Below are 18,280 nucleotides of genomic sequence, written 5' to 3'. Positions count from 1 at the left end.
GCATACCCACACTGGAAGACTCAGAGTCCTCTCAGAGAAGCATGATGGCCCAAATGTATGTGGAAAGTTGAAAAATACATAGTTATCTATGTTACCATTATAATTTGATTATATTTGGAGCCACTGTAGCCTCAACTGTTTTATTTTGAACACAGTTCCATGGGAAATGATCCATGTGGCTCCCAAAATCTGCTTCTAAAGAGGTGTGTGTATATGTATATATATAAACACACACATATAATGTGTGATACATATATCATTACATATATATGTATGTAATGATTATATATATATGATTATTAAATATCTTTTATTATAATATATAATTAAATATATAATATACAAATATAACTCAGAATAGGTGTGTATACTAATTACATATATGTGCATATATATAATATATATACTTCTGCTCTGAAATGAATGCTTAAATGTAAATTCCTATCTCTGAGCAGGCAAGACCTCCTGAACAGAAGTTGGCAGAAGAGTTTGCTTAAACAACACCAGTGCAGTGACTCATTTGTGTTTTCACAACATGCTTCTACCCAGCACCCATGTCTATTTGTAGCCTCAAAATAAAGGCTATGTGAACCATCTCTGAGCTGCCTGCCTTTAAAAGCAAGGACACTGTTCTCAGTTGACTCATTTGAGCTGCCCGTGCTTTTGAGAATAACCCACTGTCACATTTATGAAGACATGTGATATAATTTAAGATTATTTCAGGCTGTGCCAATGCTTTTCTGCTTAGTCTTGACCTAATGTTTAGAAAGTCAAATTCACCCCCCTAATTAAGCCCACTACAAACAACTACTGGTATCTCTGGGGGGTATAAAAAAGATTGCTTTATCAACACTCTAGATTGTAAATACCATCAGAATCAACACTCTAGATTGTAAATACCATCAGAATAGGGATTCTTACTTATTTTGGTCATGTTATCTGTATCCCCAGCACTTAAAATAGTGTCTGGCACATGGTAGACACTCAATAAATATTTGCAAAGGAATGAACCAACCTCTGCCTTAGACCTGTGAAATAATAACCTGGGTCTCAGCACCAAATCCACAAAATATTTTGTTGTCCTGGTGTCCAAGTCAAGAAGACATCTACCGCCAGAGCATCAAAAGCTCTGTACGTGTTATACAGACGGCCAACAGGCCCATGAAAAGATGTTCAACAACACGAATTACTAGAGAAATGCAAATCAAAGCTACAATGGGGTACCAACTCACACTGGTCAGAATGGCCATCATTAAAAAGTCTATAAATAAAAAATGCTGGAGAGGACGCGGAGAACAGGAAACGCTCCTACGCTGTTGGTGGGATTGTAAATTGGTGCAGTCGCTATGGAAAACAGTTTGCAAGTTCCTCAAAAAACTAAAAATAGAGTTGACATATGATCCAGCAATCCCACTCCTGGGCATATAGTCAGAGAAAACTATAATTCAAAAAGATAGCTGCACCCCAATGTTCACAGCAGCACTATTTACAATAGCCAAGACACGAAAGCAACCTAAATGTCCACTGACAGATGAATGGATAAAGAAGATGTGGTACATATACACAATAGAATACTACTCAGCCATAAAAAAGAATGAAACAACACCATTTTCAGCAACATGGATGGACCCAGAGATTATCATACAAAGTGAAGTAAGTCAGAAAGAGAAAGACAAATACCATATAATATCACTTATATGTGGAATCTAAAATATGACACGAATGAACTTGTTTACAAAACAGAAACAGACTTGTGGTTACTGAAGAGGGGTAGGGTGGGAGAGGAATAAATTAGGAGTTTGGAACTAGCAGATACAAACCACTATATATAAAATAAACAACAAGGACCTACTGTATAGCACAGGGAACTATATTCAATATCCTATAATAAACCATAATGGAAAAGAATATGAAAAATTTATATACATATATAAAACTGAAACACTGAATCACTTTGCTGTACACCAGAAACTAAAACAACATTGTAAATCAACTATACGTCCATAAAAAAACAAGACAAAAAAAAAAAACACCGCTGTATGTTAAAGTACACCCTTTCAGTTTTTCTTTTTTTTTTTTGCGGTACGCGGGCCTCTCACTGCTGTGGCCTCTCCTGTTGCGGAGTACAGGCTCCGGACGCGCAGGCTCAGTGGCCATGGCTCACGGGCCCAGCCGCTCCGCGGCATGTGGGATCTTCCCGGACCGGGGCATGAACCCACGTCCCCTGCATCGGCAGGCGGACTCTCAACCACTGCACCACCAGGGAAGCCCCCCTTTCAGTTTTGAGATACCCTTCAACATATTAAATTCACCTTATTCCCTGGTCTTCAAAATATATAAAACCAACAGATATACCAATCTAAGTCATCTACCATTGCAGGAAAACCTAATATGATGACTATAGGTAAAATTTTTCCATATTTAAATACTAGGATATGTAAAATTACTATGTAACTATTGAGCTAGGTATGTGTGTACACACTAGTCCATTTATATTTATATATATTATTTTAGATCTATAAACTCAGCACTTGGGATCTATGAACCCATTTACTAATAGCATTATTCCACCCTAAAGAAATTGATAATAGAGTACTCAGTTCAACAAATATCTATTAACGGTCATTAATTTTTTATCCCTGTTTTTCAGTGTTTCTGCCACCCACTGAATATCAAATTGTAGCATTTCATCAATGTATTTCTTAAAGAAAAAACTCTTCAGAAATGAAAGGAAAATAGGTCCATCACTATTTTCATTCAGAGAAACATTTAAAATGTGAATTCACAGTTTCAGTGAAACTATCAATGGAGGTTACAAAATCTATTAATAAAATGACCAAACTATGTCTAGCAAATTGTCCTCATAGGTTTGAATTAGATACTTTGAATTAAGTCAACTCCTAGGAGTAACATCCAGCCAAAGGTCATTTTAATGGACATCTTGACACATTGAATGCATTTATATTTCTCCTAAAATCTTCAGAACCCAGAAAACAGCTTACTACACCAGCAACGCCTTTCCCATAACACTCATCACAGAGGAAAAACCCACAGTAACTATACATGTTACACAACAGAATCCTTTACTTTACAGAACTCACTCATACGGAAATTAATTCACCAGGAAGGATCACCAATAGACTTTAACAGATTTCTTCCTGTCTCAGATGCAGTGTTTTAAAGCTAAGTCTTATGAAATTGAAAAGGAGTTAAATTCAGTTTTAAAAGGTGATAAACTAACACATAAGAAGTGTCATACTGCCTCTGTCTCAATGAGAACATCTTTGAAAAAAAATGTGTTGAAAAACTATCTTCACAAAAAGTCTCTCTATATTCTGAAAGACAGAAGGAGGTTTTGTTCTTGCCGCCCTCTCAAAATCACATCATTCTTTGATTTTTTTAAAGATCTTTATTGGAGTATAATTGCTTTACAATGGTTAGTTTCTGCTTTATAACAAAGTGAATCAGTTATACATATATATATATATGTTCCCATATCTCTTCCCTCTTGCTTCTCCCTCCCTCCCACCCTCCCTATCCCACCGCTCTAGGTGGTCACAAACCACGGAGCTAATCTACCTGTGCTATGCAGCTGCTTCCCACTAGCTATCTATTTTATGTTTGGTAGTGTATATATGTCCATGCCACTCTCTCACTTTGTCACAGCTTGCCCTTCCCCCTCCCCATATCCTCAAGTCCATTCTCTAGTAGATCTGTGTCTTTATTCCCGTCTTACCACTAGGTTCTTCATGACTTTTTTTTTTCTTAGATTCCATATATGTGTTAGCATACGGTATTTGTTTTTCTCTTTCTGACTTACTTCACTCTGTATGACACACTCTAGGTCCATCCACCTCAATACAAATAACTCAATTTCGTTTCTTTTTATGGCTAATATTCCATTGTATATATGTGCCATATCTTCTTTATCCATTCATCCAATGATGGACACTTAGGTTGCTTCCATGTCCTGGCTATTGTAAATAGAGCTGCAATGAACATTCTGGTACATGACTCTTTTTGAATTATGGTTTTCTCAGGGTACATGCCCAGTAGTGGGATTGCTGGGTCGTATGGTACTTCTATTTGTAGTTTTTTAAGGAACCTCCATACTGTTCTCCACAGTGGCTGTATCAATTTACATTCCCACCAACAGTGCAAGAGTGTTCCCTTTTCTCCACACCCTCTCCAGCATTTATTGTTTCTAGATTTTTTGATGATGGCCATTCTGACCGGTGTGAGATAATATCTCACTGGAGTTTTGATTTGCCTTTCTCTAATGATTAATGATGTTGAGCATTCTTTCATGTGTTTGTTGGCAGTCTGTATATCTTCTTTGGAGAAATGTCTATTTAGGTCTTCTGCCCATTTTTGGACTGGGTTGTATGTTTTTGTTATTGAGCTGCATGAGCTGCTTGTAAATTTTGGAGATTAATCCTTTGTGAGTTGCTTCATTTGCAAATATTTTCTCCCTTTCTGAGGGTTGTCTTTTGATCTTGTTTATGGTTTCTTTTGCTGTGCAAAAGCTTTTAAATTTCATTAGGTCCCATTTGTTTATTTTTGTTTTTATTTCCATTTTTCTAGGAGGTGGGTCAAAAAAGATCTTGCTGTGATTTATGACATAGAGTGCTCTGCCTATGTTTTCCTCTAAGAGTTTGACAGTTTCTGGCTTTACATTTAGGTCTTTAATCAATTTTGAGTTTATTTTTGTGTATGGTGATAGGGAGTGTTCCAATTTCATTCTTTTACATGTAGCTGTCCAGTTTTCCCAGCACCACTTGTTGAAGAGGCTGTCTTTTCTCCACTGTATATTCTTACCTCCTTTATCAAAGATAAGGTGACTATATGTGCATGGGGTTATCTCTGGGCTTTCTATCTTGTTCCATTGATCTATATTTCTGTTTTTGTGCCAGTACATACTGTCTTGATTACTGTAGTACAGTCTGAAGTCAGGGAGCCTGATTCCTCCAGCTCCGTTTTTCGTTCTCAAGATTGCTTTGGCTATTCGGGGTCTTCTGTGTTTCCACACAAATTGTGAAATATTTTGTTCTAGTTCTGTGAAAAATGCCAGTGGTAGTTTGATAGGGATTGCATTGAATCTGTAGATTGCTTTGGGTAGTATAGTCATTTTCACAATGTTTATTCTTCCAATCCAAGAACATGGTATATCTCTCCATCTATTTGTATCATCTTTAATTTCTTTCATCAGTATCTTATAATTTTCTGCATACAGGTCTTTTGTCTCCTTAGGTAGGTTTATTCCTAGATGTTTTATTCTTTTTGCTGCAATGGTAAATGGGAGTGTTTTCTTGATTTCACTTTCAGATTTTTCATCATTAGTGTATAGGAATGCTAGAGATTTCTGTGTATTAATTTTGTATCCTACTACTTTACCAAATTCATTGATTAGCTTTAGTAGCTTTCTGGTAGCATCTTTAGGATTCTCTATGTATAGTATCATGTCATCTGCAAACAGTGACAGCTTTACTTCTTTTTTTCCAATTTGGATTCCTTTTATTTCTTTTTCTTTTCTGATTGCTGTGGCTAAAACTTCCAAAACTATGTTGAATAAGAGTGGTGAGAGTGGACATCCTTGTCTTGTTCCTGATCTTAGTGGGAATGGTTTCAGTTTTTCACCATTGAGGACGATGTTGGCTGTGGGTTTGTCATATATGGCCTTTATTATGTTGAGGAAAGTTCCCTCTATGCCTACTTTCTGCAGGGTTTTTATCATAAATGGGTGTTTAATTTTGTCAAAAGCTTTCTCTGCATCTATTGAGATGATCATATGGTTTTTATCCTTCAATTTGTTAATATGGTGTATCACATTGACTGATTTGCGTATATTGAAGAATCCTTGCATTCCTGGAATAAACCCCACTTGATCATGGTGTATGATCCTTTTAATGTGCTGTTGGATTCTATTTGGTAGTATTTTGTTGAGGATTTTTGCATCTATGTTCATCAGTGATATTGGCCTTAAGTTTTCTTTCTTTGTGACATCTATGTCTGGTTTTGTTATCAGGGTGATGGTGGCCTCACAGAATGAGTTTTGGAGTGTTCCCCCCTCTGCTATATTTTGGAAGAGTTTGAGAAGGATAGGTGTTAGCTCTTCTTTAATGTTTGATAGAATTCACCTGTGAAGCCATCTGGTCCTGGGCTTTTGTTTTTTGGAAGATTTTTAATCACAGTTTCAATTTCAGTGCTTGTGATTGGTCTGTTCATATTTTCTATTTCTTCCTGGTTCAGTCTCAGAAGGTTGTGCTTTTCTAAGAATTTGTCCATTTCTTCCAGGTTGTCTGTTTTATTGGCATAGAGTTGCTTGTAGTAATCTCTCATGATGCTTTGTATTTCTGCAGTGTCAGTTGTTACTTCTCCTTTTTCATTTCTAATTCTATTGATTTGAGTCTTCTCCCTTTTTTTCTTGATGAGTCTGGCTAATGGTTTATCAATTTTGTTTATCTTCTCAAAGAGCCAGCATTTAGTTTTATTGATCTTTGCTATTGTTTCCTTCATTTATTTATCATTTATTTCTGATCTGATCTTTATGATTTCTTCTGCTAACTTTGGGGTGTTTTTGTTCTTTAATTGCTTTAGGTGCAAGGTTAGGTTGTTTGAGATTTTCCTGTTTCTTAAGGTAGGACTGTATTGTTATAAACTTCCCTTTTAGAACTGCTTTTGCTGCGTCCCATAGGTTTTGTGTCATCGTGTCTCCATTGTCATTTGTTTATAGGTATTTTTTGATTTCCTCTTTGATTTCTTCAGTGATCACTTCGTTATTAAGTAGTGTATTGTTTAGCCTCCATGTGTTTGTGTTTTTTACAGATCTTTTCCTATAATTGATATCTAGTCTCATAGCGTTGTGGTCAGAAAAGATACTTGATACAATTTCAATTTTCTTAAATTTACCAAGGCTTGATTTGTGACCCAAGGTACGATCTATCCTGGAGAATGTTCCATGAGCACTTGAGAAAAATGTGTATTCTGTTGTTTTTGGATGGAATGTCCTATAAACAGCAATTAAGTCCATCTTGTTTAATGTATCATTTAAAGCTTGTGTTTCCTTATTTATTTTCTTTTTGGATGATCTGTCCATTGGTGAAAGTGGGGTGTTAAAGTCCCCTACTATGACTGTGTTACTGTCAATTTCCCCTTTTATGGCTGTTAGTATTTGCCTTATGTATTGAGGTGCTCCTATGCTGGGTGCATAAATATTTACAATTGTTATATTTTCTTGGATCAATCCCTTGATCATTATGTAGTGTCCTTCCTTGTCTCTTGTAATAGTCTTTATTTTAAAGTCTATTTTGTCTGATATGAGAATTGCTACTCTAGCTTTCTTTTGATTTCCATTTGCATGGAATATCTTTTTCCATCCCCTGACTTTCTGTCTGTATGCGTCCCTAGGTCTGAAGTGGGTCTCTTGTAGACAGCATATATACAGGTCTTGTTTTTGTATCCATTCAGCCAGTCTGTGTCTTTTGGTGGGAGCATTTAATCCATTTACATTTAAGGTAATTACCAATACCTACGTTCCTATTCCCATTTTCTTAATTGTTTTGGGTTTGTTATTGTAGGTCTTTTCCTTCTCTTGTGTTTCTTGCCTAGAGAAGTTCCTTTAGCATTTGTTGTAAAGCTGGTTTGGTGGTGCTGAACTCAGCTTTTGCGTGTCTGTAAAGGTTTTAATTTCTCCATCAAATCTGAATGAGATCCTTGCTGGGTAGAGTAATCTTGGTTGTAGGTTTTTCTTCTTCATCACTTTTAATATGTCCTGCCTTGGGGCTTCCCTGGTGGCCCAGTGGTTGAGAGTCCGCCTGCCAATGCAGGGGACATGGGCTTGTGCCCCAGTCCGGGAAGATCCCACATGCCGCGGAGCGACTAAGCCCGTGAGCCATGGCCGCTGAGCCTGCACGTCCGGCGCCTGTGCTCCGCAGCGGGATAGGCCACAACAGTGAGAGGCCCATGTACTGGCAAAAAAAAAAAAATATATATATATATATATATATATATATATATATATATATATATGTGTGTGTCCTGCCACTCCCTTCTGGCTTGCAGAGTTTCTGCTGAAAGATCAGCTGTTAACCCTATGGAGATTCCCTTGTGTTTTATTTGTTGTTTTTCCCTTGCTGCTTTTAATATGTTTTCTTTTTATTTAATTTTTGATAGTTTGATTAATAGGTATCTTGGCGTGTTTCTCCTTGGATTTATCCTATATTGGACTCTCTGTGCTTCCTGGACTTGATTAACTATTTCCTTTCCCGAATTAGGGAAGTTTTCAACTCTAATCTCTTCAAATATTTTCTCAGTCCCTTTCTTTTTCTCTTCTTCTTCTGGGACCCCTATAATTCGAATGTTGGTGCTTTTAATGTTGTCCCAGAGGACTCTGAGACTGTCCTCAGTTCTTTTCATTCTTTCTTCTTTATTCTGCTCTGCAGTAGTTATTTCCACTATTTTATCTTCCAGGTCACTTATCCGTTCTTCTGCCTCAGTTATTCTGCTATTGATCCCTTCTAGAGTATTTTTAATTTCATTTATTGTGTTGTTCACTGTTGCTTGTTTCCTCTTTAGTTCTTCTAGGTCCTTGTTAAGTGTTTCTTGCATTTTCTCTATTTTATTTCCAAGATTTTGGATCATCTTTACTATCATTATCCTGAATTCTTTTTCAGGTAGACTGCCTATTGCCTCTTCATTTGTTAGGTCTGGTGGGTTTTTACCTTGCTCCTTCATCTGCTGTGTGTTTCTCTGTCTTCTCATTTTGCTTATCTTACTGTGTTTGGGGTCCCCTTTTCACTGGCTGCACATTCGTAGTTCCCGTTGTTTTTTTCTGTCTGTCCCCAGTGGGTAAGGCTGGTTCAGTGGCTTGTGTAGGCTTCCTGGTGGAGGGGACTATTGCCTGTCTTCTGGTGGATGGTGGTGGACCTTGTCTTTCTGGTGGGTGGGTCCATGTCTGGTGGTGTGTTTTGGGGTGTCTGTGGCCTTATTATGATTTTAGGCAGCCTCTTTGCTAATGGATGGGGCTGTGTTCCTGTCTTGCTAGCTGTTTTGCATAGGGTGTCCAGCACTGTAGCTTGCTGGTTGTTGAATGAAGCTGGGTGTTGGTGTTGAGATGGAGATCTCTGGGAGATATTCGCTGTTTGATATTACGTGGAGCTGGGAGGTCTCTTGTGGACCAGTGTCCTGAAGTTGGCTCCCCCACCTCAGAGGCACAGCACTGACTCCTGGCTGGAGCACCAAGAGCCTTTCATCTACATGGCCAGGTACATGGTGAGTTTCTTGCCTTTTGGGAGGTTTGAGGTCTTCTGCCAGCGTTCAGTGGGTGTACTATAGGAGCAGTTGCACGTTTAGATGTATTTCTGATGTATCTGTGGGGAGGAAGGTCTGATTTTCTTTATGTGAGGCTGCCTGTATTATCATCTCCATGCTGGCCTCGAGGTGCTTCTCCCGTGCTTTCTTTTCCATTTGTTCTCTTGAATGATGTGCTTTAGTTATCATTATGCTCTCATTTAGATGAAGAATAGCTGCCCAATTTGAATACAGATCAGATTTTATAAAAAATACCATTCTGACAACACTGTGACAATTTAATTTATTCATTCTTGTCTTATGAATGAGGAATAAAAGGGGGAAACACTCTCTTCATCTCTGTGTCCTACCATGCTTGGTTTCGATTCCCCATGCCTGGGGAATGTGCTTTCTGGGCAGAACAATGTAACTTTTAAAATGTTAATCAGTTGCTAATATTTAAGAATCACCAGATTTCATGTAAGCAATTGAATTTTCAACCTCTCTTTGAAAATCAGAAAATGAAGGAATCCTGAGTGCACATTCACATGGGAACTAGTAAAAGTCATGTGGGGAGCCCTCAGTCCCCAACTACCAGACTTCCCAGCCTAGGCACCAGTCATGTGACTAAAGAAGTCCTCAGGCAACGCCAATCTCAGCTGCCATCTCACTCACAAGTCTATGAAGACCCAAGAGAACTACCCACCTGAGTCCACCAACCACCAAAAACATGAGAGAGAATAATAAAATGGTTGTTTGAAGCCTTGGATTTAGGGGTAACATGCTTTACAGCAGTAGATAAAGGCTAAAAGATAAAAGCTCTCTTAACAGACGAAGTACAATTGTTTAAAGTAATGTCTCCCTTTTTGCTTGGGTCAACATAGATGTCATAGAGAGTCTCCATCTTAATTTTGTGTTTAAGCAGAAATCTAAAACATGAATGTGCCCAGGGGAGAAAAGAGAAGTAGAAGAAAAGCAATCCTTTGGAATCAGCTGTATTTTTTAAAAAAAATAAGCTGGTTGGCAGAACTTATGAATGTCACATAGGTTAAACAGTAATAAGTAGTAACATAGAAGGACAGAGTTTGAAAAGGGCTTGAATCCGGTTGTTTTCAGCTTCACTCGCTACTCACTCAGCACCTAGCACAATACCTATTTTTCCCTAATGACTGGATCAACTAAGAGAAGTTTTGTCCATATTTTTCTGATTATGGGAATTTAAAATATCTTCTCTATAACTAAAGCTTCAGCTATTATTGATGCAAAAGGAGGGTGAATGCCACCTGCAAAGTAACCAACAAATTGTGGTTTATACAAAATAAGTTAAGCTAGAGTCTACACAGCTTAATGAGAGGCAGATTCAGGAATAGGAAAATCAACACCTAGCTTTTATTCCTTAAAGCTGAGCTCTACCGATAGAGATGTAAATCCAATCTTGAGCAAATCACTCAATCGCTTGCTCACATGAAAAAGGAAGCTAACCAGGCATTCCCCAAAACTTGATATATCATCAAGTTTAACAGTATGGTCCACACATTCAAGGTAATAGAAGATCTTAACCTTATACCCAGCACAAAACTAAAGCAGCTGATACGCTTTTGCCCAAACAGAATTGTGTATCTCATTTCCTTCCCTTCTTTTCCCCACTTGTGACTCAAGCCAGATTTCATCAAGCTATTTTTGTAATTACTAAAATGCTGGAAATACAGCAGCAGGCCAGAAGCAAAGTAAAATGCAGCATCTAGCAAAAGAAAGAAAATCATGCTGAGTAACGGAAAGGCCATCTGCTTCTAGCTGAGCTGTAGGGGTGAGGAAGGCAATCTGGGCTGTACTATTTGTGTCTTTCCCCAAACCAAACCCACCTGCATGTTGTCAGTGGCATCCCCAAGCAGTCCTCCAAAAGTGATAGCATTAGTTACTGTTGCCAGATAAATGAAGAGAATTGCTGAAAGAGCCTGAATATTTAAAGCATCATAAAAATCACTGGCAAAAAATGGTGCTTTCCTCTTTATGTCCTTAATTAGTCCACCACAGAACCTGCATAGGGAGAAAGCAAACACGTGACAACATAAAATAAATTACCATCAAATTAACCAAGAGATAACTTAGAGATAATTTAACCACAAAGAATTTGTATTTAAAATGTTTGAATTAGAAGATACTCTTCAACTACTTAAGATAAAACCAGAAGACTGTGAATAATAAATCTTCTTCTGTCTCTTTTTTGGTCACCAAATTAGGCATCACGTTCCCTAAAGACTAGACAGTTGGTCTTTAGATGAGAATGAACTGTGTAGATGAATTAAATTTCTCACTGTCTGAAGAAAAACATCCAAACATGTGAGCAGATCATATAAGGCCCTTTATAATCTTGTCATAGCTTCCCTTCCAGCCTCATTCATTCATTCACTCATTCATTCACTCCACAAATGTTTATTGGGCATCTGTGACATGCCCAGCATTATTCTGGGTGCTGGAAAAACAGCAGTGAACAACACAGGAAAAAAAATACCCACCCTCATGGAGTTACTTTCTGCGTGGGGGAAACAAAATAAGTAAAATGCATGGTGCTAAAACATCAAAGAAAAAATTAAGTGGGGAAGCAGGTTATTAAGTGCTAGAGTGCTATGCCTGAAATTTAGAGTGGGCAGATCAGGCCTCCCAAGCAAGTGACTTTGGGGTGAGGATTGGAAGGAATTAAGGAAGGAAACCATGCAGGTGTGTCATGGAAGAGCATCCCAAGCTGAGACCCATCACATTCATCAGCAAGTCAGCTCACTCGCCCACCCACCCCGAACCAAACCTCGCTCAGCCTTTCCCATGCTGTGCCTTCTGCCTATGATGCCCTCCCTCAGAGCTCAACAGCCCTCTGAGGTCTTGACCCTCCATTCATAGTTCAGACATTCACTAGGGGCTATCACGTTTTCTCAGGATTGCCTGTCTGTCTATCTTAGCTGCAGTCAGTGCCCTGCTTCAGTTTTCTTGGTACGCACAGGGCTGTGCATGGTACCAGGCATGCTGCAGACATGCAATACATTTAGGGAACGTAAAATATGGAAGAAGGAAATAACAGTCTGATTGAATTAAAAAGTTAAATCCCAAAAATTATATCTGTATAAAAGGAAAAGTATATGCCTAATGGAAATAGGTTGTAAAGAACTAGTCAGAAAAAAAAAAAATGGGGGAAAGAGAAGGTTCTACTCTCTATTCTTTTTTTTTCTTTTGCGGTACGCGGGCCTCTCACTGTTGTGGCCTCTCCCGTTGCGGAGCACAGGCTCCGGACGCGCAGGCTCAGCGGCCATGGCTCACGGGCCCAGCCGCTCTGCAGCATGTGGGATCTTCCCGGACCTGGGCACGAACCCGTGTCCCCTGCATCGGCAAGCAGACTCTCAACCACTGAGCCACCAGGGAAGCCCCTACTCTCTATTCTTTAAGATGGAAGAGGAGAGAAATAATGTCCTCTCTATTTGGGAGAGAAACCCAAGTGGGTCATCAGGGGAAGAAAATAACATCATTTCATTCAGATTCGACTGCATATTAAAATGACTTACTTTTGTGTTTTCAAAAAATCTGCAGTGTTTTTAAAAAGGCATATCTTCATAAAGAGTATCCCACTTAAAACTATAGTTAACCCACAATGAAATGGAGAACCTAACCATGAAGGAAATCCTAATGTAAAGAGATTTAACCAAAGCGATCTGGGAAACCTGAATTCCCCACTGCAGGCCCAGGAGACGGTAGCCTGGGAGTTACTCATTTCTGTAACATGTTACCCACTTCTGAGTAAATGTACCGGGGAGAGAGGGAATCATGAAAGCCAAGTGGGGAAGACTGGCACAATACTCAGTCTCCCTGCAACACTCACCCACGAGTTCTCTTTCTCTCTAACACCCCTCACTCATGGTAATATCTAATACCTTTCTCTCATCACAGAAACTCCCTACTTCTGCTTTATTTTGCCCCATAAAACCAGATCCACATTTCGTTATTTGCTCGTTGTTTGTCTCCTACCACTACAAGGTAAGACCCATAAGGAAAGGGGTTTTTCTTTCATTCACTGCTGCATCCCAAGTGCCTGTGACTAACAGATACACCATAAATGTGTGCTGGCTGACCAAACAAAAGTACAAACAAGTGAATAAAATGCTGACAGAAAGATGAAGGTAAATTCAGATCGGAAGAGAACCTCATCATGAACGACAGACGAATCCATAAGTTACCTTCCAGTGCGCTGTAATTCCTCACAATCCGCGTGTCCTCCTCCTCCATGGCCTCCATCATGGGGCGTGTCCCCGTTCATCTGAACATTTTCTCCACCTGAGTACATATTCTTTCTAAGCAAGACAACAGAGCCAAAAAAAAGATTAGTTTATTTCATTCACCTGCCTCTTAGCTGGGTCCTGCACTAGCTGATAAAGAGATGGACCGAAAACCCTTTGGGAGAAAGATAATTATTTCCGGCTGCCATCCTAACAAACAACTTTTGAAATGTTCTGTTGAGAGCCAAGACAAATGAGTGGATGAACAGAAAGTTGAATAACTTGTATGTTGTATAAGAGGGAAATTGTTTCACCTGGAAAAACACAGATTTCTAGAAAATGGCTTCTCCTCAATTATCTCATCCAATTTCTTAACCTCTTAAATCTACAGGGAGTCATCTTGAGTAAACGAATCTTTCCACATGTACAAGGAGTCCCCGAAACAACCCGAAAAAATCTCTACAATGTATTCCAATATCATAATCTGAGATCTCTAATTTGTCATCACTAATCACAACATATAACATTCATTTTATCGTGTCAAGGAAATGTCAAACCAAGGCACATGTGTGATTCATTTGAGATAATACCTCAAGTTGAATGGAAACCTGAAAATCTTAGGGCAGTTGGCTGAACCTCTTTCCTTTTCTAAACACAACCTCCTTCTCAAGGATGAAAACTCCCAATGGCCTGAAAATTTTACCTTTTGTCAGATGATGGAAGACTCTTAGGGGGCTCTATCCTGATCGCTGGATCCCATTCCCCGGGTGGAAGGACAATGACTTCATCTAGGAACTCGTCAATGCCAGCAATCAGGTCCTGCCTATCTTTTGCTTTATAAGCGATGTCATGGAACACCTAAAGAATAAAAAGAGATGTGCTGATCCAACAAGAGAGCTCTCCACATGCCTCACATCATGTAGAGCCTGAAGAATGCAATCCATAATCCACTTTAACATTACTATAACCATAGCCCCATATTTGCTACTGTTCAGCTTACCCCAAAATATTTTGGTATTCAGATTATGAACCCAAAGAATATAGGTAGAGGCATGAGAACACAGCTGTGTTTCTTTTATATGATTTTTTCTATCAATACCATAAAACAACATTGCCTTTCATCTCCCACTAGTATGCACCATTACTGACATAGTTGTGATGGAAGCCAGATGAAAATGGTTTAGAGAAATATACTGAAGATCATTCCCCAAAATAAAAACTACTGCGCCAAACCATTGCTTATAATTCAAGAAGGGTAAGTTCAAGCTGATTGTTAAGACTGAGTTAAGACTCAGACACTGCAGCTCTCAAACACACAAATAATGTGTGTTAAAGCAAAGGGCTTTAAGTAGGTGATCATCTGTCTATCTTTTAGCAAGGCAATAACTAAACCATCCAAGGCAGCAAATGTTCTATGTCTTTTATGCAAATATCCAAAGAAGGAGCCTCCAGACGTCCATAATCCTCTTTGTCAATCGCTCCATTTCTCTAACCTGGCTGATGATCTGAAAGTCCTTTACACATAACCTAAGACTTTCATACCTCGCTAAGTCAAATTCTTTAGTCTCCAGGAGAGAAGATGGCCCTTATTTGATACCCTTACCTGTTCTTAAAGATCGCTACTAAGACTCTTCTCCTCAATTAGAATTTTTAAAAGCTACCAAGCAAACACCAATGGTCTGGGGGTTGTGGGGTTGAGGGGAGGGCAATACAAAGTGCCAGCATATCATCTGTAGTGGACACAATTGGCCACAGCCTTATTTTCTCTTGCTACTTCCCTTAGTAGAGGCTGGAAAGTCGTCATTTTCCCAGCCTACCCTGACGATAAGGATGGGCAATTCTGACCCATGAGATTAAAAAAGAAGGGGGATGGGGGATAGCTTTTGAATACCTGTTAAAAGAGACAGACACAGCTAACACTTCCCTTCCTCCTTCCTCCTGCCTTGCATACAGATGACGTGACTGGAGTTGACGGTAGTAGCCATCTTAAGACCACAAAGCAAGAGCCTTGGCACTTGATTTTATCATTAAGCAGTTAAATTAAACCAACTCCAGCAACCACCTACCTCCAAATTTCCTCATATGTGAACAAAATAAAACCTAAATTGTTTAAGTCACAATAAGTCAAATTTTCTGTCATTTGCAGCCTAAAACATTTCTAATTGATACATCTTTGGAGGAGTCATTTTTTTAAAGAAATCATAAATATGCAAAAATAAATGAAAGAACCCACTGAGATGCTTAGTTGCCTCAAGGGGAAAAAAACAGCATTGCTATTCATCAATGCTCTCAGATTAAGTAACCATCTGGTAATCACTATATAGAACTTGCCATAGCTAAATGCTCTATTCTCCACTTAACACACGGAGAAGCTAACATATCAAGCAATGAAGCAAAAACAAAACATTCGGGAAAATAGTAAGCTACAAAGATGCAAAAGCAGAAATTAGTGCTCCTATATTCTCATGGTATTTCTCCTCCTATGAGACCAGTTTGGAGTTTCGTCATGTCTACAATGTGTGTAATGACATTCAAGCTATTAGGAGAGTATGGTCATAATTCCAACGTACTAGATGCTCTGCAGTAACAGTTGCTAATGCATTTTAGTATATGTATCATTCCTTCCCACAAGATAAGAAAACCACAAAAACAGGTACTTTCTGATACCTAAGGGAAAAAATGCATTATCCATTTTATTATGCATTATTTTATAGAACCCATCATTTCTGAAACAACACAGTATATGGACACGAGTTTCCAGAATTAATATATTAAACACTTTAAGAGATTAAGTTAATACAGTGTCTTGAACCTTTTAAATAATATTTAACATAGCTCAGTTTAGAGGAAGAAAGGAAAATATGACTTATTCTAACATAAAATTTATTTTTTGAAAACTATCAAATGCAGATGTCAGCTCATTTGCATGAACGACTGTACCTCATGTTTTAAGAAGGTTGGTAACTACATAATTCTAACTGAATAAATTGTGACAGCCAACTCACAGTATGAAAACACAAGTAGGACATTCACAGATCACCATCTTCCCGATTCCCTACCTCATCAGACATCAAGGTGGCAATGGCTCTGCCAATCTCATGGTAGGACTTGGCTTTCCCCTTAGGACCTAAGAGAATGAACAAGAACCTAATGGAAGAGGAAAGAAGCAAAGGCTATAACACACATTTCATCAAACTCAACACACATAACACTGAGACACATTTACCCTAATTCATAAAACGGTTAGGTCTAGAATTCACCTTTAAAACAAAGGTAATATTCTTGCTAATATGAAAGATACTCTTTCACGCTGTTGTGAAACACAAACTGTTTTTCATTTATTTGGAAGCAAGGGAGAATTTAGCATGGAAACCTGAGAAGCTTCTTCACAGAGAAGGAAAGGTTCACTTTATGAGTCATTCAATCTTTCTTTTCTAAACTTTCTTCTCTCTCTCCCTTTCTTCTGACTCTCCGAATCTTTGGAGAAAACCCATTAAGCACAATAACGAGAAAGACTTAGTACATCTTCAGATTTCTCTGACGTTTCTTTACCCAATATGGATGATGACAAATGATCCTCTCCATATTTTTAAGAAATATTTCTACTCAGAGGTGGCTGGGAGTCAGCAAAAACCAAGTCTTCTACAAGTAAGCCACATGCTGACAGCCAAAGCAAAGAAAGAAAAATATGAGAGAAATTCAAAATAAAGCACCATGCACAGCTAAAATTCTTTCATGGGCGTCAACAAGTTTCTTTTCCAAACTTGTTTTCTGGATAATGCACAAAGCACTGTTCCATAGCAAGCAGGTCCTGAAACTCGCAATAATGAGCTTATCTCCACTTAAGTTCACCCCTTATCATGTTGGAAGGAATCCCTCACTGATCATAAGGGCAAAGATGCATGTCTCAACTGGGGAGCAGGAAACCCAGTAAGTAAATGAATTTAAAAACACAGACAAAAGGCAACACTAGATAAATCCCTTCCTTGCTTATTTATGATCATGTCTTACCTAACATGGAGATAATGAGGACAATAAAAATGATCATATCCTCTGTTTGCACAGCTTTTTAAAGCCTGTAAATCATTTCACATTCACACATCATTTAAACTCTTACTAGCCTCTGCAATAAGGACAGGTATCTTATTTCCATTTAATGGTGAAGAAACCTAGGTTCAAGGAAGTTATGGATGAGCCCAAAGACTGTCCCTAATAAATGACAGAGTAGATAGACAGGACTTCTTACCTCCTGTTTTTTTCAGCACACGGTTCTGCTTAATAATACCTGCCCAACCTATATACCAGAGTTGTGACTTCACAGAGAAAAGCTATCCAACTATGACTTCCATACGTCACTCTGGGGAAAGATGTTGTGGATACTTAGCTGAAGACAAGAAAACTTCGGTAAGATTTTATGGGACCAGGAATGGCTTAGGACTTTTCTTAGTAAAATTTTATTCTTTTACTAATTTAATCCTATATATCTCATTTTAAATAAGAAAGGACTGATAGCAAGCACTCTTCAAGGTATTAGGGTCTGTTCCCAAATGCCCTTGAATAGGTAGTTCCTTTTTTCATCATAAAATTCAATCCAAAGAGTGAAGAAAAAAAAAACAAATTGAGAATGGAAGAAGGTAAATCTGAAAGTCTGAATACCCATATTTTATACCAGAATAACCATAAAACCATTCAGTATTTATTTGCTTAGAAACCAGTTCTGGAGTGGAGCGGTA

General features: G+C 38.4%; 1 protein-coding gene across 8 annotated transcripts in view; it reads right to left on the bottom strand.

Moving 5' to 3' along the window:
- SLC4A4 (solute carrier family 4 member 4) overlaps positions 1 to 18,280 on the bottom strand; it is a 354,361-nt gene that overhangs the window by 95,475 nt on the left and 240,606 nt on the right. For all 8 annotated transcript variants that reach the window (XM_060299449.1, XM_060299452.1, XM_060299447.1 and 5 more), the window contains 4 exons: positions 16,607 to 16,694; positions 14,251 to 14,405; positions 13,509 to 13,622; positions 11,151 to 11,325 (listed from right to left, as the gene is read on the bottom strand). In XM_060299449.1, coding sequence (XP_060155432.1) covers positions 11,151 to 11,325; positions 13,509 to 13,622; positions 14,251 to 14,405; positions 16,607 to 16,694 — 532 coding nt within the window. The remainder of the gene's footprint in view (positions 1 to 11,150; positions 11,326 to 13,508; positions 13,623 to 14,250; positions 14,406 to 16,606; positions 16,695 to 18,280) is intronic.

The sequence above is a fragment of the Globicephala melas genome, chromosome 5, assembly GCF_963455315.2.
Source record: "Globicephala melas chromosome 5, mGloMel1.2, whole genome shotgun sequence".
Taxonomy (NCBI): Eukaryota; Metazoa; Chordata; class Mammalia; order Artiodactyla; family Delphinidae; genus Globicephala; species Globicephala melas.
The sequence above is the reverse complement of the archived record's forward strand: the minus strand, read 5'-3'. Positions and strand labels throughout refer to the sequence as shown.